At 38.2% G+C, this 27132-nt stretch overlaps 1 protein-coding gene across 1 annotated transcript in view; it reads right to left on the bottom strand.

Moving 5' to 3' along the window:
• Positions 1 to 17345, bottom strand: part of LOC140238948 (uncharacterized) — a 38127-nt gene extending 20782 nt beyond the window's left edge. The window contains exons 1-5 of the mRNA XM_072318845.1: positions 17237 to 17345; positions 11547 to 12394; positions 10637 to 10835; positions 9898 to 9976; positions 664 to 706 (exon numbers count right to left, since the gene is read on the bottom strand). Coding sequence (XP_072174946.1) covers positions 664 to 706; positions 9898 to 9976; positions 10637 to 10835; positions 11547 to 12327 — 1102 coding nt within the window. The 5' untranslated portion in view covers positions 12328 to 12394; positions 17237 to 17345. The remainder of the gene's footprint in view (positions 1 to 663; positions 707 to 9897; positions 9977 to 10636; positions 10836 to 11546; positions 12395 to 17236) is intronic.
• Positions 17346 to 27132: the final 9787 nt, after the last annotated feature.

Below are 27132 nucleotides of genomic sequence, written 5' to 3'. Positions count from 1 at the left end.
CTGTAAATAGTGTTCTTCTACTATCTCTTTATTCCTAAATATGAAAACATAAAGTCATTTCGTAATCTAGGACCTGAAGTCCTCATCATTATCTTTATAGTCGATCACTTGAAGCTACACAGTGTTTTAAATTCAAACACAATAATAGGTAAGTTCACAGGATATATCAATGGTGGAAAGTTAAAATGCATAACATGACTGGATTCTATGTTATCTTAACCCATTGAGGATGGACTGATTTTGCGATACAACACGCATTTCCCATAGACACTTGGCCAAGTATACTCGGGACTCGTCCACAACGGGTAAAAGAGATGTCACCCATCTCACACGGTGCTTAAATATCATGCTGGATATTTTTTTTTTTTTTAAAGGGTAACTGAATTACATCAGGGCCCCATCTTATAAAGACTTGTGATTGATTCAAATCAATCACAACTTTACAATTGAATGCAAATCCATCTTATAAAAAGGTCATGATTGAAATTAAGATGGAGAACTGCGATCAATCAATCACAGGTTGCGATTGATTGCAGCCTTCAAGAGATTTGTGATTGATTGATTTCTATCACAAGTTTTATGAGACAGGGCCCTGGAAAACGCTTACCTCGTCTTCATTGTCTTCATGTTCATCTGCTCCTTCTCCATGGAAATCAACATCACTCTTCTCCTCCTCCTCTTCATCTTCTGAAATGTCATGATACTCCTGCACACATTAAGTGATGACAGAAAATGAATCAAATATGTCTAATATTTAATGTGAAGCTATTTCCAGTCAGAGAATAGATGTTTTACCCTTGATTCTGTTCTGCACCCCCTTCCCTCCCCCAATCTGTAATCTGTCTCAAAGGGAAAAATACCTCCCACTTTAACCTGGTGATGATGGTTTGATTTTGCTACTTAACACTCATTTCCCATAGACACCTGAACGAGTATACTCAGGACTCGTCCTCAACGGGTTAATGACATCTTTTGTCCAAATACAAGAGTCATGGCAGTCTTGATACTGATCAGAGTTTAAAGTGTACCAATATCCAGGAAATCAAATTTGTGTACAGCAAGAATACACAAAAAGCAGCCACAATTCACCTGTGATAGCCCCTGAAAGTATAAATATTTTGATAAAACAGATTATATCTTTATAACAATTTGGCACTTATGCTCCGTGCGTTTTAAGTTCCATATTAAAGTGTTGGTACTGATGTGTGCGCATCTTACATGTAGCTATAAGAGTACATTTTTACAAATAATATCAAGATTTCTTGCTGATTGGTTTAATAGCTGATCATGCACACACATTGCATATCACTATCATTCACAACATATTTGGGAAAAAATACCGACAGCGCAATCGTTCAATTGAAAGAATTGGGTGATCGACTAGTCTATTACAATTTATTTTTTGTTTTTGTATACTGTTTGAAATTTATATTTAAACCCCAATAGATAAAAATTGGAGTGACAAAAAAATGATATTTTGCAGAGGGCATGTCTACAGTATATTCTACAAATACAGCAAATATAATGGCGTCGTACTAGTTCAGCACGTTACACGATCCTCTCCGTATCAGACAGGAAGTTTTAAGCAGCACACGCCTCTATCCTTGACGAGCTCCTAGACAACTTCTACATCTGAATCTGCAGCATACAACCTACGAGGAATATGAGCTGCAGACCCAAGAGGCAACTTGGTAAAAGGAGTAAAAAAGACGAGACTGACAGCGACATGGAAGACTCCAACTTAGGCCTACCCATTGGTGCCACCTCTGCACCCCCAGCTGCCGGGACGGAACCCACTGCCCCTGACGCCGTGCTCACCACGGCAACGCTTGCTGCGTACTTTAAGGAGGCATCACGCAAATTTGAACATATGATTCAAAAGGCAGTGGACTCGCTTCTCGAAAGCATCAAGAGGGTAGAGCGAGCCATTGAATTTGAAGGCCAGCGTGTGGACGAACTGGAAAAGAAAAACGTTGCTCTGGAAAAGAAATTAGGAAAAATGGAGTGTGACATGGAAAAAATGAGAGGAGAAATTGCACGCCACAACGCTGAAGCAAACAAGGCCGAGCGATTTTCACGTCGGAACAACTTTAGAATCGTCGGGATAGAGGAGGCTGCAAGAGATGAGCGCGAAGACTGCGTCGACATTGTCGAGAAAGTCATCAAGCAGCATTTCAAGATGGATATCAAGGTAGAGCGAGCTCATCGAGACGGAAAGAGAGGAGAGAAGCCAAGGCACATTTTGGTGAAAGTGTTGTCCTACAGAGAGAAGGTGGACATCATGAAAAATGCGCGAAAAAAGCTTGACAAGGAGAACTTCTACATCACGGACGACCTCACCAGGGCTGACCTAGATGAGAAAAGAAGGTGGTCGAAACAAGTCCAGCATCTCTACGCCCAGGGGACAAAACTCCGTTTCTTCGCAGGAAAATGGCGTAATTCTGGTGGTCTTCCGCATGTATTCTGATTTGTTTATTGCACCTTTAAGGACGCCATTTTGCTTCATTTGTCAGTGCAGTCTACAATGTCTACATTGACCACGTTCTTATTCTTTTGTTTGTGCATCCATGAAGGGAGCTGTCCGTTACATAACACGCTCTCTTAACGATGATAATGGAGAGTTGCAAGTGCACAGTATTCGTAAGTGACAGATTGACATACTCTGAATTGTGCCATTCTTCTCTCACATGTTCTTCCTTCTCCCCATCTCACTATTATTCTCTCCCCCCTCTCTCTATCTGTCTCTCCCTAATGTAATGCTGATCGGAGAGGATCGGCTTTTTGTACTCTCTGTTTATGTTCACTGTTTTTGTATTCGTAGTAATCGTAGTCCGTAAGTTTCCCCATGATGCTCGTCCCCTCTCTTTCCTCTGCTTCCATGCCATTTCTCTCGCCAATCATGCCAATCGCTCAGCCTTGTATATCTCACACTGCATCATGTTTGGATATTGTACCAATAACTTTGAATGAATTTTGAAGAAGAAACTGATATATCATATGTAATAAACTGTAAATATTTTTTGCCTGAAGAATTAAACACCCGTATGTACACTGCTTCACAGTGCCAACATGCCCAATCTAACTCCGTTTTAAGTTTTCTACATGTCAACGCTCGCAGCTTGCCCAAAAATTATGATAATGTAACCAATTCGTTGTCATCTCTCAACTTTGATTTCTCATTTATTGGTGTAAGTGAAACTTGGTTGAATGACAAATCTCCACCGATATTTGATATTGATGGTTACTCTTTGATTCGCTCTGATAGAGCAAACCGTCGTGGAGGCGGCGTAGCACTGTACGTTGCAAATAAATACTCATGTACTGTAAGGCATAATTTATCCTTTGTAAACTCTAATGCTGAGATTCTATCTGTTGAAATTGAAATACCAAATGGAAAGAATATAATTGTTGTAGTTATTTACCGACCGCCAGATGCAAGTGTTGACTTATTTCTTGATGATTTTGAAATTATATTATCTAAAATCAATACCAGTAATAAGAAAGCATGTGTAATGGGTGATTTTAATATTGATTTATTATCTGAAAATAATAACTCACAAAGACTTTGCACAATACTTCAGTCTAATTTTTTTCATTGTGCTATCGATAAACCGACAAGGATTAGTGCGCAATCATTATCTTTAATTGATAATATATTTATAAATACAAATGTAGCGCAAAGTCAATCCGGTATTCTTTATAGTGAGATTTCGGATCATCTCCCCATTTTTTGTATCTTATTTGATGTACAAAGATATTCCAAGAAAACAAATAAGGGAAAATTACGTAGGTTTACAACCCAGAATATCAACCGCCTGAATGATGCTTTATCTTCAGAAAACTGGGATAACGTACTTGCTTGTGATGATGTGGATAAAGGATATGAATTATTTTGGAATAAATTTTATTATCATTTTGATAAGAATATCCCATTGCAAAATAAACAAACAGGAAGTAAAAAAATAAGAAATCCGTGGATTACAAGAGGTATTTTGCAATCGATATCAAAGAGAAATGAATTATATAAGTTGCAATTAAATGATCACTCTGATGAAAATGTATATGAATATAAACGGTATAGAAATAAACTGACAACAATAATACGAACGTCGCGTAGATTGTATTATAAAAATCAATTTGTGAATGCACAAGGAAAAATGTCTACCACATGGAAAATTGTGAAAGAAATATTAGGGAATAATAAGCAGAAAATTATTCCCAAAATATTCAATCTTAATGATCATTGTGTTAAATCTCCACAAAATATAGTTAATGCTTTTAATGAGTTTTTTGTAAAAATTGGTCCCAATCAGGCCAAGAAAGTTGATAGCCATGGAACCAATTTTCATCAATATCTTCATAATGCGTGTAATCATTCACTTTTTTTAAAGCCTACTGATTATATAGAAATTATGCATATAACGTCATCTTTGAAATCAACACATTCTACTGGTTGTGATGAAATCAGCAGTGTTTTGCTGAAACAGATCATCGGATCGATTATTATCCCCCTCTCTCATATCTTCAATCTTTCTTTATTATCCTACTCCTTTCAAGATAGCCAAAGTTATTCCTGTGTATAAAAAAGATGATTCTTCGAATATTAGTAATTACCGATCCATTTCTTTATTACCTACCTTTTCTAAAATACTTGAAAGAATCATATATAATAGATTGGACAGTTTTTTAACCAAATACAATATTTTGAATCCTGATCAGTATGGGTTCAGAAAATCACATTCAACTGACCTGGCGCTTGCACAATTGTATGATCGAGTATCAAATGCCTTAGCTGACCGAAAGCATGTTATTGGTGTCTTTATGGACTTAAGCAAGGCATTTGATACTCTTGACCATTCTATTTTGCTATCAAAGCTACATTTTTATGGTATAAGAGGAACTGCTCTGAAACTGATCGCAAGTTATTTAAATGATCGAAAGCAATTCACATGTTTTGATTTCTGTAATTCGGATACATTGTTGATCAAATGCGGTGTACCACAAGGGTCCATTCTTGGGCCATTATTGTTTTTGTTATATGTTAATGATTTACCTAATGCATCAAGTTTATTACAGTACGTTATTTTTGCGGATGATACCAATGTATTTCTCTCAAATTCAGATTTTCAATGTCTTATTAGATCTTTAAATAATGAATTACCAAAATTGTCTCAGTGGTTCAAAAGTAATATCTTATCTTTGAATCTAAAAAAAACAAATTATATGCATTTCAAACATCCAAGGAAACTGATTTGTAGTGACACTGAATGTATTCTAAAAATAGACGGCATTCCTCTTGAGAGGACAACATCCACTAAATTTCTTGGAATTGTAATTAATGAAACTCTTACTTAGAATGATCATGTGAAATATATTTCATCTCCTATTGCTCGTAATGTTGGAATATTATGTAAACTCAGACATTGTTTATCTTTTGATATCTTGATTATGCTTTATAATGCACTCATCCTACCATACATTTCTTATTGTAATATGATATGGGCAAACTCGGTGTCTGCTAACAATACTATATTAAAATTGCAAAAGAAAGTTATTCGTATATGTGCAAATGCTGGTTATAATGATCACACGGATCCCCTTTTCTTCTGCTTTAAGATCTTAAAGGTGAACGACATCCACACTTTACAAAATGCACTTTTGATGTTCCTCTTTAATACTGACTTATTACCCTCTTCATTTATTGATATGTTCCAGCTGAACTCAGAAATCCATTCTTATCCTACAAGGCAAGCAATGGATGTACACTTGAGTAACCCTAAAACACTCCTAGCACACAAATCAGTAAGACATACTGGCCCAGATATCTGGAATAGACTTCCACTTGAATTACGTAACATTAAGTCTATTCATTCATTCAAAAAAGCAGTAAAGAAAATGTTGATTTCACAGTACCGGTGATACCTTCTGTAGAAACACTTGATGACTCATTCTTTGTTCATTGTTGTATCTATTATGTTTCTTTCTCTCCGAGTCTCTGCACGTGCGGATGCACCTGCAGTATACTGTCCTCCTCTGATCCACTGGGATTCATTCCTTCTCTGTTGTTCATTATTCATGTTATGTCGGACGAATCATGGTTCACTATAACGTCATGCCCTGAAAGGGCACGTAGAAATTTATGCTGTGTATATACATGCCGTCAATCTCTCGTTTGAGGCGAGTCCCCATACTGGTGTTTCCCAAAGTGGGGTGCGTATATTTGTCGTTTGGGAGTTGGGAGTCAAAGTACTTGTCCATTGCAAATAAACTTTCTGCTCAGGCGTGACAAACCTGGAGGCCAAGCCAGGGTTTGATGACTCCAGCAGCTGTCGTATTACGTAAGAGCATGATAAGGATATCTGCCTGTAGCAGACCATTCAAAGTGAACTCAATTTTCTCTATCCTTTTTAAAGTTTTCAATTTTATATTCTATTGAGAAATTCTATGGTCATCCATTTTACATTTCGAATAAAAAAAAAAATGACCCGTAAATAACGAAAATACAGGAATAAGAAGGAGAGCACTGCCAGTTTGCCGGTGCTATTTGGCAGTGAGTTACAACGGGGAGGTGAGACTACTCCCTGGTTCTGACTGGATCGTTGAGAAAGCAGCTGTCGTATTACGTAAGAGCATGATAAGGATATCTGCCTGTGGCAGACCATTCAAAGTGAACTCAATTTTCTCTCTCCTTTCTAAAGTTTTCAATTTTATATTCTATTGAGAAATTCTATGGTCATCCATTTTACATTTCGAACGAAAAAAATTGACCCGTAAATAACGAAAATACAGGAATAAGAAGGAGAGCATTGCCAGTTTGCCGGTGCTGGCAATGTGCTATTTGGCAGTGAGTTACAACGGGGAGGTGAGACTACCTCCCTGGTTACAATCAGCCTGCTGACTGGATCGTTGAGAAAGCAGCTGTCGTATTACGTAAGAGCATGATAAGGATATCTGCCTGTGGCAGACCATTCAAAGTGAACTCAATTTTCTCTATCCTTTCTAAAGTTTTCAATTTTATATTCTATTGAGAAATTCTATGGTCATCCATTTTACATTTCGAACGAAAAAAATTGACCCGTAAATAACGAAAATACAGGAATAAGAAGGAGAGCATTGCCAGTTTGCCGGTGCTGACAATGTGCTATTTGGCAGTGAGTTACAACGGGGAGGTGAGACTACCTAACCTCCCTGGTTACAATCATCCTGCTGACTGGATCATTGAGAAAGAGAGAGAGAGGGAGAGAGAGAGAGAGAGAGGGAGAGAGCGAGAGGGAGAGAGGGAGGGAGAGGGGGGAGAGATAGTTTGCAGGCACAAACCCTTGTTGGTCGTATAGGAGTCTGCATGCGCCAAGACTAATACACGCACCACTAAACTAAGAAGCTACAACACAGGGCCTATGGGACAGTGCCGAAGTGGTGCATATAGTAGTCTTGACGCAGACTCCTTTACGACCAACAAGGGTTTGTGCCTGCAAACTAGGGGAGAGATGCGGGAGGGAGAAGGGGAGAGCACAATAGTTCCGGTCACTACAGTACAGGCATGCTCTGTCTGCATACGCTGAATGTCTACACTCACACACACACACGTACACACACACACGCACCATGGAGCTACATGGCCCATGCCAAAACCAAAACAATCTCCTCCTCTCGCGGTGCCCCCCCCCCCCCCACCCTCCTGTGGCGCTGTGGTGATGACTGACGCTTAGATTAGGCCAGGGTCAAGAAACAGGTGTTTTATATCTTTGACTTTAAGTCATTGATTGCCAAGATATGCACTGGCATTATTTACTGGGGTGTAGCCTCTTCAAACGAGAGATTTGCGTCATTTTTCTCTCTTTCTCATTCAATGTAACTATTACAAGACAAAAGCAACACTTATTATGTGAATACATCGCTGTAATTTATTAGTATAAATACAGTATGTGCATGTATGTATGTGTCTAAGTATAGAGGTATGTCGAGTTGATCTGGCGAGACTAGTATCCGGAGGTTTTTATCATCTCCTCCCCTTCCTTTCTTCTTCTTCTCTCTCTCTCTCTCTCTCTCCCTCTCCCTAACCCTTATTCCACGAGCATCATGTTGGACCCTCTTGTTTTTCTTCACTATAATGTTATTTGTTATCGGTTGCCAAACAGTCAAGCGTTGTGCTTATTATTGGCAATCGTTCTGTATGCAAATTATTAACACGTTACTCATGTAATTATACTACAGATGTATTGCATAATTGATGAAAATGATGAAAATTGTATAAAGTATACTACCGGTATTTTGTACTTTGTTAATGAAATTGCAGAAAGTTGATGTATTTGAGAAAAAAATGGCATACAGAGAATAAATAAATCAAATCAAATCAAATCAAATACTCATGGTAAAATGGTACACTTTAACACTTTACATGCTCTACTGGCACTCAGCTAAATGTGCCATGCTTTTTCATCAGTACGGCATGTCCAATCCTAACCTAGTGGTAAAGTGAGCAAGCTCATGCAGAGGTAGCTATATGTATATACCTCAGTCCGACAGGATGGCCATGGTGACACAATGGGGATTAGGGGGATTAGATAATCTCTATTCATCAACACTGAGTTTCCAGACATCTGTGCCAATAATGGAGAAGAAAGCGCTCCAGCGGAACCAGGAGGGATTACAGAACTGACTGGTTGAAAGATAAAATGTCTGTGTGTGCACAACAATTTCTTCTTTGAAAGAAGAATAATGAGGGGTGAAGGTCCAGGTGTGAGTTTCTTCAGTTTGTCTCCCTCTACAAATTAATAAATGGTAGTGTCGCTGCCCGGAAAGCAGTAGATGACAGGTTCGAGTTACACTAGTTCCTTTTTTCTGACATGTTTGTTAATTCATAGATCAGCAGTTGCGATCTGAACAAATTTAATTTGTAGAGGGAGACAAACTGAAGAAACTCACACCTGAATTTCTTCTTTGTTGGAGAATTTTTGGGTTCCATGTGTTTTCACTCTAAGAGTGTAAAATTGATCCAAACATCGTGATTATATTTGCATAAATTCCTTTTCCTCTTTAGCTTTCCACCGAGTCTATTTTCCATACAACGCCCCTTATCATTTCCTGTCACACTTAGCCTCCCATACATCCCCATTCCTTTCCCCTTCCTTGTGCCTATACTTTCCAGGCAGCCCTGGATCTGCAATGTACAGACTTGGAACTAAAGTCATCAATGTACAACTCATGGTATTAACTTTGCTTTATCATTTCTGGTTCTAGAGTACAAGATTTTAAATATTCCTTAACGTGGGGGGGGGGGGGGGGTGGGCCTAGGGGCCCCCAAGGGGGACATGGTGCTCATTTGAAGGAATTGAGATTCTATCCCCCTAGGGATGCTACCTGCTAAGTTTGGTCAAAATTCATCATGAGGTTTTCAAAAAGAAGATGAACATGTACAATTCAGGTCCCATTTCAGGTCCCATTAGGACCCATCCCCATCCCCTCTCCTGGGTCCCAAGGGGGAGGGGGGGAGGAGGGGGGCACCCCTGATTCTGCCAATCCCATGAACAAACTTGAAACCACAGTCATCAATGTACTAACTCATAGTATTATCTAAGCCCTGTCACTTCTGGTTCTACAGAAGATTTTTAAAGATTCCGTAATTTTAGGGGGTTTGGGCCCCCTGGGGGCCCCCTAGGTGGGCCATGGTGCCCATTTGAAAAAATTGAGATTCTATCCCCCTAGGGATGCTACCTGCCAAGTTTGGTGAAAATCGGTCATGAGGTTCTCAAGAAGAAGATGAAAATGTAAAAAGTTTACGCACGACGGACGCCGGACGCCGGACGAAGGGCGATCACAATAGCTCACTTGAGCCTTCGGCTCAGGTGAGCTAAAAAGAGAGAGTGACTGGTATCACCCAGACTAGGAGAACTTTACCTTCATGAGAAATTCAAAGATGGCGTCAACATCCATCATGCCATTTTCAGATCCACGACACCATTCCTTGATCGTGTCACTGGGAATTAAATCACATCACACCAAGGTTAGAGGGTAAAATGCTAATTTATAAGACCAGCTTCTAGGAGAAATTTTTGTGTCGATACTTTTGTGATAATGCAAATAGATTAACAGATTTTGGAAATGAGATGGGATTGATCTACATCTCAGAAAATGAAGGTGATAAGAAAAAAAAAACTATCACATACATTGTAAAAGCTAATGGTCAGGAAATCAATCAGGCGTAGTTGTGATTGGTGTTCAAAGACATTCTTTAGTTATCAAATGTTTTGTTAGACATAGGAAACTGGATCAGACATTAAACTTAATCACTTTCATCCACAACACCTTTGTAAAGACGCTTGTGGCATTTTGAAGTGAACGTCCACAGAGGCCAAATGGACATCCTTGAGAGCCTTACTAACAAATTTGGAAGACCCGAGTCAGGTACCTTACATCAACATGTATGTTTATATATGTGACTTTTCTGTCAAAGACTGCATTGCACTGATACTGCATGTTCCCCACAAACTGAACTTTTCGCTGCAACACCTCCCTTGTATATGTACCTTTGCTGATTGTCATTACACTGATCAATAGCTCGATACTGATTTGACACCAAAAGAATTAAGGGTTACAATTAAATTTAATCAAACTGAATAGGAATGTCTGCACTCACTTCAGCTCAAAGGGGTCTGTGTCCCCCATAGTCTGTTCGCCGTAGCCATCGTAAGTGAAGACCATTTCCATTTCACTGAGCGGCTTGTAGGAGAGTCTAGCACCCTCACAGTCTGACAGATCCACCTCCCTCAGCCGCGAGAACAGGAGAGATACAGCCAGATTCCGAGAGCCGTAAGACCGGACTTGGTGCCAGTAACCTGCAAAACATGAATATTATAAGGCTATAGTTACATATTCAAAATTTTTTCCACATAGGCCTACTGTATACACCATACATTTAGTGAGTCTAAATTTTCACGAATCGGGACTTCCTGACAATTTTGCGAGGTCAAATTCGCGATCGTGCAGTCGTGTACTGCAAATGTAAGTGGAGAAATGTATACATTTTCGTGTGTCTTTAATTTCGTGAATAGCACCTGACTCGCAAAAAGTCGTGAAAATAAAAACCTTGTGAAATATTCAGCGTACAGAGTTACATCAGACATCACTTATATCATCATTGCATAATAGCACTCTCACCCTTGGACTTCATAGGTGACTCTGTTTATAAACCTCACAAGAACTAGAAATTAACTTTGCAAAAGATTAAATGTAACTTGTCAATAAGTAAGATCTTTGTCTCTGGCATACTGTTCAACATTGTCTCTTTTTCTATTTAGAGAGTCAATATAATATAATAAGAGGCAATATCATGTTGATATAATAGGATCAATGATTCTTAACTGTTTTCATAGCTGCTAGATTTCTACCACTCTCTTAAACAGTTTACATTCTCAGGTGTCTAAGCTTTAACTTTTCATCAGTTTCCAACAAGTACATCTTCTGCCCCTAAATTCTACTCTTTAGATGGATTCTCCACATGCCATGAGTATCTGAGAAGCAATGTTACCATGGAAACTGGATGTTACCTTGAGGTAGGAAAATGCAGTCACCGGCTGTCACGTTGCCATGCGTCCATGGAACGTCAGCAAACTTGGAAAACGTCAGCAGGTCCACGCTGTCTGGATTCAGGAGAGCGAAACCTCCGTAGCCCTGGGCGGCCTCCTTGGCGATGGGTATCTTGTCCTCGTGGTCGGGGTGGATGAAGATCCAGTCCTTGGTGCCAAAGAGGAGGCAATTGATGGCATTGTCCGCATCGCGGTGCAGGAGGCTCTTCGTTCCGCCACTGCTGAACCACAGGTTGGCCTCAAGGAGGCGCTGGCCGAATGTGCCACACGTCATGAATGGTGGCACAGACACCTCCGTGGACATTGGGTCAGGCAGCTGGGAGACGACGTAGGCGTTGCGGGATTGGTAGGTATCCAGGAAGTGCTGGAGCGTATCCTGCCCAACTCCCTTGTCTCCTTCCGGGTAGTACTCCTTCTCCGCCTTGGCCTCGATCTTCACGCGAAGGTTGCCATAATTGCTCGAGAGATACTCATCCGTCCACTTCTGTCTTGCTGCAAAGTTGTCGGACATCCCCCGAAAGAGAACGGGCACCCCGTTCTTTGCATACTTTTCCCAGAATTCCTCCGGAGTTGGGAGAGCGTCAAGGATTTCTATGTGGCCATCTGAAGGTCTGTGCCTCCCAAGAACCTCGAGGTGTCCCTTCGGCCACTGGGTGGAGTTATTCGTTGATGTCTCTACGACAAAAGTCAAGAGGAATGCCAGGAACCAGGCAAGAGATGTAGCCAGTCTGTCTGGTGACATCTTTCAATCAGGTGCTAAGAGTGCTGGAACTGTGGTACAACTAATGTGTTACTGCCAGGAGTTATTCCTGAAAAGAGAAATATAGAAACAGTGGTGCATATATATTGCAATGTACCGGTACTGAAAACTTACTCCATTAGAAGGGCTAGCTATCACTTAGTAATGAATGATATTGCCTACATCATGGCACACAGGTGAAATACTTTATCTCTCTATTACATGTTGATTTCAGATGATAAGAATGATAATTTCACACTTAAATGGAAGCAAGCATTAGACAGAAAAAGCATACAACAAAACACACTCCTTCCATGTTCTCATCAGGCCTACTACCCAGGCCATTCTTAGAAACTGCCTTGCAATGTACACAAGTACTGTCCATGCTTTACTGCATAAGCCAGAAAAATTTTATGTTTTAGCAAACTAGCCTATTCTATAACTCAGAGAGGTAATCGTCGCTGGGGTGACAAAACCTCGTATCTCAAAATCGTCAAATGTTCAGGAGAGCGAAAAAACATGGCGGCCAAAGCACTATAGTGAATGGGAAAGCCTTCTCTTTGACATGTCATGGTGGCTTCATTTTTGGAGTAAGACAGTTAGGATTTGGCCAAGACATCACTTGACCCATTATTTGACCATTAAGCTAAAAAAAAAATTTTTGACATTTTTGAGATACGAGGTCTTGTCACCCCAGCGACGTAATGTAGCTGTGTTTCACTCACCATGTACATGTAGATCGTATCAAGCCTCAAAATTCTGCTGATTTGGTGACAAAGGAATGGTGATACCAAATGTCCGTATGATCTGATCAAATCTAGCATTCTTAGCAACAAGGCAGCCTAGAAATTCAGCTGGTAGCACATGTCTTGTGACACGTCATGACTTAACTAATACTAGAGGAAACCCATTTGGTCTTGCTTGAGTTGTCAAGACTTCCAAACATTATTTCATTAGTAAGTATCTTACAAAACACATTTTAAAGGAAAGACAGAGAGAGAGCAAGAGACAGAGATAGAAAGGATTGGCCTTCCCGGGTCTAATCAGAAAGTGCCACGAAGCACGCTGTGCCAAATAGACAGCAGAATGTATTTTCAGTGAAATGCATAATTGTATCAGCTCTATTGTGATTATATCTTTACCCAAAGGTCACATTGTTTGCTTGAGATCTCAGTAAAAACCCAATGAATTGTCCGGGTACACAAGGACCTGTTCAGCCGATATTCTGATATTCATATTGCCTTCATGGTTGGTTGCATGCAGAGGCCAGCGATTTTTTTTTTTAATGAAATGTCCTTCACAAAAAATCTGTTATTTGTTGGTGCAGTCAATATGAATTTTGATACCAAAGCGACCAATGCTAATGCACCAATAACCTGGCATCATGCACTAACACAAGTACCAGGTATACACACAGGACTATTATATCCTAGTACACTGTACATGTGGCTTAACCCGTTGAGGATGGTTTGATTTTGCTACAACACGCATTTCCCATAGACACCTGCCCGAGTATACTTGGGACTCGTCCTCAACAGGTTCAACAGAATCTTGCTCATTATATGTGAAAAAGTTTGGTGATTACATGTAATTTGATTTTTATTTTGTAATTCATTTTTTTTTTAATGTAAATCATTCCCATATATGCAAAGTACCATGTCTTCTTTCTTGTGCTTGTAGTGAGCATAGTACAAATATCATGTCATGCATTATAAGTGTGTCTATTGTATACAAAGTTTCCATACATCAAAACAGAACAGTAAAATTGAACAGATTGCCTTTTTACAAATTAGCTTTGAGGAGACAATACTTGATCTTCGCATTAGAACTGAAATTTTTGATGTGAAGAAATGGACTGAAGATTTACTCTAGCTGGATGGATTCTCTAAACAGATAGGCCCGTCTTTATGGAAAATGCACTCCCACTCACTGGGGAATGCCGACTGTGACCTCACAAAACATTTTTAACACTCATCACAAACTCACTGTGATACTTTTACAATTGAACACTAAACTCATAGTTACTGGTGTCCACAGAATTCAGGTAGACGTCCAGTTGAACCTCTGCTAAATAGCTGTGGCTCATGCGTCTATTAGAAGCTCTGTATAGTACCACTGGTAGACACAATTTGGCATATCATTCACTGGCAATTACCAATGTACAATGTCAGGACACACAATAACCGACACCAGCATAGCATTACGCGTAAAGAACAAACTTTCACCTAGAGACTACACGCGCTGTGGCTTTGCATTCTTCACTGGAAACTTGAAGATGTCCAAGTATCCTGAAAAACCTGATAATAAACAAGATCAACAGCAAAACAATGATAGGTACCTGGTACCATAGATTATAAATGCTCATTGGAAAAGCATTACATGCATTTCACACATATTGTCAATAGGCGCAAAAGAGTGTGTCAAAATAACACCCCACGTGTTCGAAGCAATTATCTTGGAGAGTGTACCGCACACCGCGTTTTTAATGCACGCTTGTGAATTCAGAGTATTTTCTTTACATGTGAGTAAAGTTTCAGGCAAATTGTGAGATATTTCAAGTATCTATTTGATAGAAAAACATTAGGGTGTTGGCATGTTGGACACCCAACTATACTCACATGTACAATGTATCTTATGAAGGTACAAGAAATGAATATGATGGTACAAGTGACAAGAGAAACATCACTACAAATGAGAAACTTAGATAGAGAGAGTGGACAAATTCACCCTTCTTGGGAGTATAGTTCCTGCAGTTCTTGATGATGTCCAAGGATGCATCAACCTGGTAGCTTAAAGTCGGACAATCCTAACCCCTAATGGTACGTTATTGTGTAACTCCTCCGAACCTGTCCGAACGAACGAAATTTGTGCAGCAATTGCGCAATGCCAGACTGCAGTGCTATCCATAAATGTGTGGGACAATGCTGCCACTGAGACACATGTGTGTGCTTGTACGCATCCTACACAAACATTGTGACCGCGAGCTGCGGTGATTGGAGGAGAGAGGCCAGAAGACGTGGGCTCTTTTGGCTTCTCTTCATGCGCGTGGCTCGGACAGCCATTTTGGGTCAGGGTGATTTAGAGCCCAGTGTGTGTTCGGTGACCCATTGAGCCAGCGCTATTCTCATTCGGTGTCACGACATTTGATACAGAATGGGGGGAGGCAGCTTGTTGCGTTCGTCTCCGTGCCCCACAAACCACTCGCCACGATTGTAACCTTGGCTTTAAAAAATAGGCTTTTGGCAAGCTAAAGAGACCAAATATGGTCTGACCAAAAGACCTCGCGGACTATCAAAGTGTGGATCTGCAGGCCCTAACTGTACCAATTGCAACATAGGCCCCTATGGCTCAGAATCTTGAACACTGAGACGAATAGACAAACACAAATGATGAGTACTGGTATACCACGAGTATATTTGAGATGTGATGTCTTAGGACTATTGCTGTAGAGTTAAATAAAGTAACAGAGTGAGGAATGCTAACATCAGAGGAGAACGTCATATCATATTATGGACAGGACCATTACCGAAGAAATTAACAGACGGCAATTGGCTTGGTTTGGACACATTGCCATGTAACTATACACAGCCCAGTCGCTGTACAAATCGTGACAGGGCTGTACCTGAGCAGCCCACAACACAGAGCAAACACAAACGAATTTTACGATTGTGATTAGTTTTGATACTTGACATCATCTTTTGTCACCTCAAACTCATTTAAGACAATCCTCATTAATGAGACTTCATAGCTATGTTATCAATATTGACATACACAATTCACAACTTACCGAAAAAGAAGATTACAGTATATGCAGCATTTGCGAATGGCACATCTGATAATCGGGAGTTCACGCAATCTGAATGCACTTTTCAAGGTCACGCTGTCGACCATGCTGCTACACTCAAGCAGTGAACACACGCAAGAGTCGTTGCACTTATGGTCACGCTAGTGTGCTCAATTGCAGAGAGATCAACGCGCCAATTTGAATTCTGCAATGATGAACCCTGATGGTAAGGGATTGCGCTAGAAAGTGACATTTTTTTTTTGTTCCGTGGACTTATCACGACAGCTCTCTATGGACTTGTGTACCTTCTGTAATATTATAAGCATGCACTTTACGTGAGTAGCAATAACATATAAATTTTTATAAGTGATAGAAGTCTATACAAATTTTTATAAGTTTTGTAGTTGTGTTGTGGTTTCCGATGTGATGGCAAGGCCCCGCCGTGCGAAGCACGACGTCTGGTCAGGCTAGTTGCCAGGATGCCTCATTCACGACACCCATACCATGAACCTATCCCGAGCACCTACATGTACACTGCGAGCTACACTTTCAAACATCCTCATTGAATGGCCCAATCTAATAATAGTATTATCAATAATAATATCATGAAAGTCACTAAAAATGTACACCATCACTTCTCAGGCAATAGCCCTAAATGTAATATTTATATCAACGTAATCGTCGCCAGGTACAATGAGGTATAACATTTTAGTCACGTCAGTTCAAAATTTATGCAATTTCAATAGTGGAATCGCTATGATGCTATTTAACTTCCTATGTAGTAATGAATAAATTTTACATTAATAAAAGTAAAAGGTAGCACAGCACAGCATGACCGGCCAGGGCATAAAAGTTAAAACAGAACATCACTATTTGAGTTTTTACTGCACACTGCACTGCCTGATACTGTGGACAGTATGTGGTAGTGCCATAGTGACAATTGGTGACAGGGCCAAGGGGGGCTCTAGTAACACTCTAGACGTTCTAACAGTTACACCTTTTGTACGCATGTCCATCACGGCCATGCAACACTGACCACGCTACTCGACACGCGTCAACGATAATGAAAAGAAGTCTAGCATTAGTAACAAAAGGAATGGCCGCTTTGATTACTATGAGCATACGTACCTTTCTTAATTTTGGCAGTGCCATCGTAGCACGTTTTCATCGAAAGGAAGCTACCGCTGGCGTCACGTTTGTTTGAGTCCGAGTATTTCGAGATGAAATGATTTCCCACCGTTTACATCGCACGTACACAGTCTACTGCACACTTGTCAGCCAACTGCAGCGACGCCTACGGCTTGCTAGCTGTCTGAGGAAGGGGTTTTCCCTTCGACGATAAAAACACGAGAGGGAGACAAACATTACCGAGAATGAGGTCAAGCAAAATCAGCGTTCGCTTCCTTACACCCGATAAAATTTAGTCCGATTCGTTCACTTTTTTTCAATTTTTCAATTTCAATTTTCAAATTCAATTTATTTGTTCAATTCCACCAAGAATAAAAGATTACAAAATTCTAATATTGGGCGAAAAGACAAAAATCAATGATTTGACAAACATGACATAGCTGATAAGAGACTTAACATAAGAATACGTCAGGTGGAAAAAAAAATAGGAGACCTGCTGAGAAGCAATGCTTGTAAATTGCAGAAACTCCTATTTACAAATACAAACTGTTTGATAATAGGTTCTAGCGGCTTTTGACGCAATTCCGCCATCGTTCCTCTTTTATTTCTGAAAAGAAAGAAAGAAGAAAGAATCAAAACAGAATCAGCATCAAGATCCACCAGATACACAACAGTGAAAATTTCAGCCTGAAAACTATAATGTACAATATTATACATACAGTATGCGGAGGTGAAATGATAATTGTGGGGGAGGGGGTGGCAATAAAGGCAATGATTTACAAGATATCCAGTCTTAACTATGATGTAGTTCAGCATTAATCATTAAAACATTTTTTTTTAAACCAGTACAGCAGATTATATTGATACATGTATCTAGTTATTCATAGAGATGTTAATTTAACACTCAGTCGTATTCAGTGATTAATACATGTATAATTTACAATTTGTGAAACTCTATCAGCAGTGGAAACACTTTCAAGGATGAAGCGCATCAAGAAAATACAATTGAAAACTATGTGTTTCTATGTAAATGATTCTCCTGTGTTACAAGTCGCATTAGGTATTACAGGCCTTCTCTAACCGAGTTATCTGACTCATTCATCAGCTACTATGGACACGCTTGATGGTTGTCAAATAAAAGATCAGTCAATAATGCAGCCTTTGTGTTTGTTGTGTGGGTTCTCTACCAGTCTTGGCCCGTTTTGTAGATAATAATTTTTCATTCAATTTTTAAAAGAATGGGTAAATTGCGATTAAGGAAATAGAACACATGACAAAAAGAGAATCTGAGACATTAAACGTTTACTTCTGAATTCTGATGAACTAAGGATCCTATATATTGCACCATTCTCATTATCTACATATTACGCAATACTCCCACTAACAACACTTTAAAAGTCTTTTATTTCAAACATGGAAATGAGACATAAGATCTAGATCTTATGTCATTATGACTGTTATAAGGCATACAAAATGATAGTTTGATTCAATTTGATTTGATTTGATTTGATTTACATTTCATTTCATTTTATTTCATTTCATTTCATTTGGATCAATTTATTTTACATGGCCACTATACAGCGAAACCATGAATGCTTGTAAGCAAGCAATCACGCGATTGATGACTATAAATCCCCTTCGAAGGACCAGTCAATGAGGACCATATAAAGATATACGGCACAACCGCTGGACTCGAACCTCAGACCTCTTGATTTGATGTCCGTGTGTGACTTACCTCCGCTAGGATAATTGCGTGGATCTACCGCTAATTTCCAACTTTGATTGCAGCGAAATCTAGGGGCAATTGCAAACCAGGGTGCAAAATATGAAAAAAATAACAAACCTTTTTCAACCAGAGACAGGACACTGGAGGCAGCTTATTTCTCTGACAGTCAACATTTTCTTTGATAAAGCAGATCCCATGGTATTTACAAGTTTCCTTCCACAAAAGCTTTGGCTAATCGGCGCGCAAAATGCAGTTAAAAGGGAAAGCAGTCCTGGGGATTTTTTTTTTTATTTTTTTAATTTTTTTTTACTATACTGATAATTAAGAAGAGTACATAATAAAACCTTTTACCACCACTCTCTATTGAGAATGTGGATAAAATGTTTTAATTACTATGTAGGTCCTATACTCTATATATCAGTATAGGATATTACCACTGCAGATTCACACTAAAACTTTTTCAATCGAAATATACGCGCTTATTTGGTGATTTGAAAGTTTGTTTTTTGTTGAAAGTAGTTCATTAGAGATACCAATTTTTATCTTTAAAAAAATCGTGAGGACTGTCTCCCTTTAAACGCAACATTACACTTTTTATACATAGTACACGTGTATAGAGCTACTATAATAATAATGCTCAATATTTTACAGGTTAGTCTAGTGTCGTGTCATTACAGAATACATGTATGGCATGACGAGGATACCGAGTAACAATATTACCAAGGATGATACCCTGATACTTAATTTTGTTTGTTCTTAGACAAGGTTGCTGGTTTGGGGGAAGGAGGAGGGAAGGCATGGCAGAAGAGAAGGACCTCAGTCTGATTTCAAAAATTTTGGCTCGACGAGATATAACCATGGTAGGGATTGGTTGTTAAATTCTGCCATTTTATTGCAAACCTCTCTCCCATTAGCCTAACGGCTCTCTTTCCTTCGTCTCTTTCCATCCTTCTCCTTTCATTTCGCCAGCTCTCCCTGTCCATCCCTCTCTCTCTCGCTTTCTTCATTCCCTCTCATTCTTTCCTTGACATGAATAGGCCTAAGTACAGTCAAGGGACATTAAATAGACTCTAGTCACTTTCTTTGTTGTTAACGTATTGAGGTCGGCTTCATAACGTCTTATGAAAAGACAAAAATAAAAGCACAACACAACAACGACCAGAAATGTTCTTCGTATTGTAGAAAAGTTTTTTTTTTTTCTTCCATGGACACTGGGGCTTTCAAAAGACTGTATAGATTAGATACACGGGGTGGGGTGTTGGTTGTCTATGGCGGTCATCTAGATAATCTTTGATAATTGCTAACATACTCGTCTTATTCAATAACAAAGTTTGTTATCTTGCACATAAATCTTAATTAAAGAGAATGATTTTATGAGAATTCTGCCAAAAGATTTTGTATCAGATTATAACACACACGTATGTGACCGTGGGTCACTATTGAATTGATTTGATAAATTGCACAGTTGTTGTTATTGCTTCATGTCTGAATTTGGCCGAGTAATAGTTTCAGTCTCAGTTTCAGTAAGTTTTATTTCTCCACTTGTATAAAAAGAACAAAAATAAGTATAACAATATCAAGTTGTTAAAGGGATGGTATAGTTCCGGTTGAGATGAGGGATTCAGATTTTAACGTTTTTTTTTTTTTTTTTTTTTTTGCAAGCTGATTAGACACCACTTATGATATATTATAGAGCATACAAATCCAACAGGAATTCAAAGTTCTTTTTCGATGAAAATTGGTTTTGAAAAATCAGTTCCCTCTGAATCATTCACTACGGGATATGATATCGACCTGTGATGTACCATTCTCTGCTCGACACCTTTCACCATGCGCCAATGATGTACATAAATGCTTCAGTTTTTATCTCCTACTTTACGAAATCCTGACTTTTATGCTATTTTTCTTCCCGCCAGTCCCCAGTGAATACGCTTGAGCAGACCTATGCTAACTGTCACACGATGCATAGGCTACGGACATTATAATTATGACTATCTTTGAATGTGTTTCGATTCACGCTGTCGACGTGTATGAGTGAAGATGTGATTCTGAAGACATAACACGGATTGCAAAAAAAAAAAATAAATAAAAAAAAAAATGAAGGACAAAAAGCAAACAGCAGGATACTCAAGGCTTAATGTCCCCTCTTTCTATTCATGGCAGTATTCAAGAGATGGGAACCTCTTTCCCGCTTCATGAAACTCCTGTAAAAAAAAAAAAAAAAAAAAAAAAAAAAAAAAAAAAAAAAAAAAAAAAAAAAAAAAAACTATAATGAAGAGTATTACTGTATATATAACTTCAGTGGCGGATCCAGAGGGGGAGGGGTTGGCGGGCGCACCGGGCGCGTGCCCCCTCTTTATCTTTTGTTAAAAACAAAAGAAATAAAAAAAAAAATCGGGAGGGGGGAGGGGCGTGCGCCCCCTTTAATTTTGTAAAGGCGCCTCCCCTTTGCGGAATTCCTGGATACGCCCCGTAACATTATAGATGTACAGTGTACATTGAAACATAGAAAGGTAGATATGAATATGTATAGGCAGGTAAATAGATAAAAAGATAGATAATCGCCCTATTTTATAAAGAGTAGTTTGATCACAGAACTGAGTAAGCACTATTTTTAAACATTATTTAAACATATTCAGATAGAGCAAAATAAAGCCTTTCTAGTGATTCCTCACTTGTTATATTATCATTACCAAGAAATAATCTTCAAGTTATGAGTAAATATCCCATCATTTCTTATCATTTTGTTCTTGCTTTTAGCAGCTTCAATCACTAATCTTACATTCACAAAAACTGAGTTAAATTGTTTTGCCACAAAACTCTTACTAGTGATATGTAAATATAGAGTTTCCTGGTATATAAATAGCAGGCAAATAGAAAGATAGGTGGAAAGACAGACAAACAGACAGACATAATAGATAGATAGATAGATGATAGATAGAGAGATAGAGATACAGAGATAGCAGACAGATAGACAGACAGACAGATAGATAGATAGATAGATAGATAGATAGATAGATAGATAGATAGACAGACAGACAGACAGACAGACAGACAGACAGATAGATAGATAGATAGATAGATAGATAGATAGATAGATAGATAGATAAGATAGATAGATAGATAGATAGATAGATAGATAGATAGATAGATAGATAGATAGATAGAGAGATAGAGAGATAGAGATACAGAGATAGCAGACAGATAGATAGATTAGATAGATAGATAGATAGATAGATAGATAGATAGATAGATAGATAGATAGATAGAGAGATAGAGAGATAGAGATACAGAGATAGCAGACAGATAGATAGATAGATAGATAGATAGATAGATAGATAGATAGATAGATAGATAGATAGATATATTAGATAGATAGATAGATAGATAGATAGACAGACAGATAGATAGATAGATAGATAGATAGATAGATGATAGATAGGTAGATAGATAGATAGATAGAAAAATGGATAGATAGATAGATAGATAGATAGATAGATAGATAGATTAGATAGATAGATAGATAGATAGATAGATAGATAGATAGATAGATAGATAGGTAGATAGATAGATAGAGAGATAGAGATACAGAGATAGCAGACAGATAGATAGATAGATAGATAGATAGATAGATAGATAGATAGATAGATAGATGATAGATGATAGATAGGTAAATAGATGATAGAGAGATAGATGGATAGATAGATAGATAGATAGATAGATAGATAGATAGATAGATAGATAGATAGATGGATAGATAGATAGATAGATGATAGACAGATAGATAGATACTAATAGGTAGGCAAAGTATATATATATATATATATATGTGTGTGTGTGTGTGTGAGAGAGATATGAGAAAGGAAGGAGAAATCTGTGCGTAGCTTTGACATCATTATTCTTCTTACTGTTCCTCCTTTTCAGAAAAGCGCAAGAGTTGAAAAATTGGTCTCCGCCGGTAATCGAACCCGGGTCTTTGGCATGAAACACAAACGCTTTTACGGCTCGGCCACGGAGACGTCATAGCGATTCAGGCAGACCCAAACTTGAAAAATAACCGACGGACCAACCTTTCAACTCTTTTACGCACATGTTCCTGTTTGGGACAGAGAGTTATGAATAACAACCAGCCGCGTGCCTCAGCTATATGTATGCATAATATCTATCATTACTCATTGCTTAGACCTTGGTGATAGACCCATGACTAAATGCATATGGAGTGTTCAAAAGTCTTCATTAAAGATCAAACATAACAAACAGTATGCAGCAACAACAAGAAATACTCAAGCAATTCATTTCTTGCCAAGTCTTTTTTTTTTTCCTCAATTTATTGCCAGCACTTTCATTTTGGCACCAAACAGTATTACATGTTACTGTTCTGCTCACAAAAATGCCTCACTCATAAGAGAAAAAATATATACAACTCTGAAAAGATGAGGATTTTACAGTTAAATATTCCAGATTCATATCCACACATTGAGGCCTGCATCATAGCATCAAAGTATTGATTATCTTTGATTTTTACAAAAGCCCACTTTAAGAAATAGCCATGCTTTCATAATTATATAAAATTCTCCCAGACATTGTTACAGAATGCATTTAAAGAATGCATTATGTTTTTAAACATAGAAGGGTTCATAAATGTTTTTTTTTTTCTAAAAAATGGTGATAAGTTCTTTTACACTGCTACTAGGGTGAAATTGTTTGCATTCACATATATACCATCTAAAATCATCCACTCATTAACACTGCTCCATATTACACATCCAGCAATATCATTTTTTTTTTTCAGATGGGAACAAATCAAAGGACAGTTATGCATCAGGCTTTCAGATTTTGTGTCCAGTACAGATATTCTCGGAAGAGTCAAACCAGTAATAGTCTTAACAAACAGCATCATGTTAACAAACAATGGCACAACACATGCTCTTTTTAAGGATCCCCCATGCACCATCAAGAACTCCATGTTCCCAATTACTCTAAGAAAGAAAAATAAAGAGCTGCCATAAATTTGAAGCTTAACTAGACATAGCTTTCTCAACGTGAATTATGGATGAAAGTTCATTTTACTAAGAAAAGATTAGTCTTGCATCTCACAATATTTCTCTGTTAACTATACAGATCAGTGTATGCCATGGGGGGGGGGGGGGGAGGGGGTACATTTGCATTTTGAGTAAATCATGCCAATTGCACTAAGTCATTATCTAATGAGCCAAGGAGTTCACGTATCAATCACCCAGAGGTTGACTGAAATGTGAATTCTTCTTCTTAGTGATGATGATGATGATGATGATGAGGAGGATGATGATGATGTTGCTAATGATGATGACGCTAGTGGTGGTGATGGTGGTAATACTGATGATGGTGGAAGTGGTAGTTCTGGTGGTGGTGGTGGTGGTGATGATGATTCTGATGGTGGTTGTGGTGATGGTGATTCCTTATGATAATGATCATGGTAGTGATGGTAATGATCAAGTCATTGTATGTTAAGATGTTCTCTTTCAGTGAGATGGGTGAACTTTGTATGAATGCATTACCAAACTTAAACTTAACAGAAGGTAGAGCCCCTTACATAAATTAAAATGAAACAAGACAAACAGCATTTATACAAAAATCATGTAACATACTAATGTAAGATATTGCCAAACAATAACAAATTATCTTGAACTTCCATCAATATTCATATTTGGTTGGTTAAATTTTGGTATCTTCAGTGCATGGGCAAAATATTAGCAGAAACCACCTCATAGGTTAGATGGACTTCTTTGGGTTTTCTTTGACATTAGTCAATGAATCTTTCAGTCTAAACCACTAATAACACTGATATTAATGGTCAAACATATCAAGAGGTATACATTTTAATATGATCATAAATAACTTAGTCATTCGCACATCTTTTCTGGAATATATGACAGCTAGATTCAATTTTTTCACCTAAACAACCAAACACCCATCTATATCTTTACCTTTCATTTTTTTTTTAATCACATGACACAATATAATCATATTTGATGTCATTTCTCTGGCAAATAAAGTGTACACCCTTCTATATACGCACATCTTCCATTTTTTTTTTTTTTTTTACTGTCACATATGGCTCTATGAGTAATGCACATCATATAAATATCAAATATAGCTGCAAAATACATCAAAGTACATGTGACAAAAACTTAGAAGTTACCCAGTCTGCAGTGAAGAAAAGCTAAACCCATATAAATAGATTTACCTGCAATTCTAATCGAAATCTCACTGTCAATGATCATTTTTTTCAATAAGTTAATACCATGCATGTCACTGAAAGTGCTTCACATAATTCATATAATTACCAGATACAGAAGCACAACGCAGTAAGTCCAAACTGGACAAGCTTTCAAAAGATCGACGACCACAAGGTATTCGATAAAAAGAAGATGACAAAACAAATATAGAGGCATTTCAAAAACATTGTATCAAGGCAAGATTTTAATCAAGCTGGTTACATGGAACAGCATCACTTTGTAAACATTCTCCTCGACTGTAGAGAGTGAAAAGAAACATACTTTAGATCAAAACGGTATGTACAGTAAGTAGTACTCTGTGTAGTATTTGAAGGCATTTTCAAAAAACAAAAGATTAAAAAAAAAAGATACAAAAGTAAGAATATCAAAACACAAGAAGTATTTCCAAAAGCATCTTATCATAAATGTTAAAATTGACAACATTTCACACGAATAGAGTCGCACAACATTTTATCTCAACTGTGAAAATTTTCCTGGGTCACACTCTTGCTTTTTCCAACCTCAGCTCTGATATCTTGGGAATATTCAAAGATGTTTGAATTCTATCTTCCTAGATGTCCAGCCAAGTTTGTATCAAGTCTCCAGAACACCACTGGGGCCCTTTGACGTGGTAGGAATCCACAGAAGTGAAGATCAGTGTTTAGAAGCGGGATGGAGTCAGGAGGGGGGGGGGGGGTCAATATCTTGATATTTCAGAGTTTTAATAATCATGGAAATGATAGCAACACACAAATAATTTCATACAATGACACGGAGTGATGGATATCACTCACATGGCATAGAAAATGTGAGAGAGGAGAGAGAGAGAGAGAAGGAATGTGAAGAAGGTAGAGGAGAAAGAGAGGAAGAGATAGTGTGAAAGGAGGAGAAGGTAAAGAAGAAGAAATAGAAGAAGAAGAAGTGGTAGTAGTAACAGTAGTTGCAATGTTCAATCAGTTTTCTTAGGTTGCAATCTTCCACTCGGGTGTTGTGAAAAGGAAAACATTATACAGATATTTCACTTGCATGTTCTTCATCACCTTATGTAGAAAAAAAAAATTAACCTCTCGATTGCGTAGACTAACCGTACATATTCGATGCATGCAAATGCGGCAACAATCACCTGTGTGTGTCCATACAAGTGTGTGTCTGTTCATTTGTGTGACTGTTTACCTGGTACTTTTTGATAAAAGTACTTGGGACACAAAATTTATCAAGATTTAGGCATGTCCCGCGGTGAAAGAATACAGCCTTCAAGAATTATTACGCCAGATGGAAGCACGGTTCGTAGAAAACTGAGGAAAATACTAATCACATACAATTGAAATTGAATTTCATACATCGGTTGTACACTTCTTTCCCATCTACTTTGCTGCAAATATTCTTACAAGGTTTCCCTTTGAACTGCTCACCATAAATAATAAAAATTCAGAAATTGAATTAAAATAACCTGATATATACTCTGCGTTGCCTCCAAACTATCAAGAACACTAAAATTGCAGTACAAAAAAGACATCATACACTGGCTTTTCTAAATGTTTTCACCCAAATAACTCTTCATCATTCATGACAGAAATATTAATATATCTTTCTAAATGTATTTTCAAAAGCAAAATATGAGACGAGCAAAACAATACAACGAGTTGCACATTGCAAACAGAGAATATGAGTTGTCGCTTGGTAATACAAGCATATTTGGCATGAAGCAGCTCAACTCCTGTCAGTAACGTGGCTAAAGGTAGTCTGATCAATCTCAAACAAGTGCTATTTATCACAAATTCCTTTGGTATGAAAAAAAGAAGAAAGAAAGAAATGTGTATGACAATATCACAACGCAAATTCTGAATCGATGCATAAGACAACCTTCTCTCAATCCGCTGATTTATGAAAGGCACTGCTATAACAAGGAGTTG

Source organism: Diadema setosum, chromosome 15 (genome assembly GCF_964275005.1).
Source record: "Diadema setosum chromosome 15, eeDiaSeto1, whole genome shotgun sequence".
NCBI lineage: Eukaryota > Metazoa > Echinodermata > Echinoidea > Diadematoida > Diadematidae > Diadema > Diadema setosum.
Note: the sequence above shows the minus strand (reverse complement) of the source record. Positions and strands in the feature narration are given on the sequence as shown.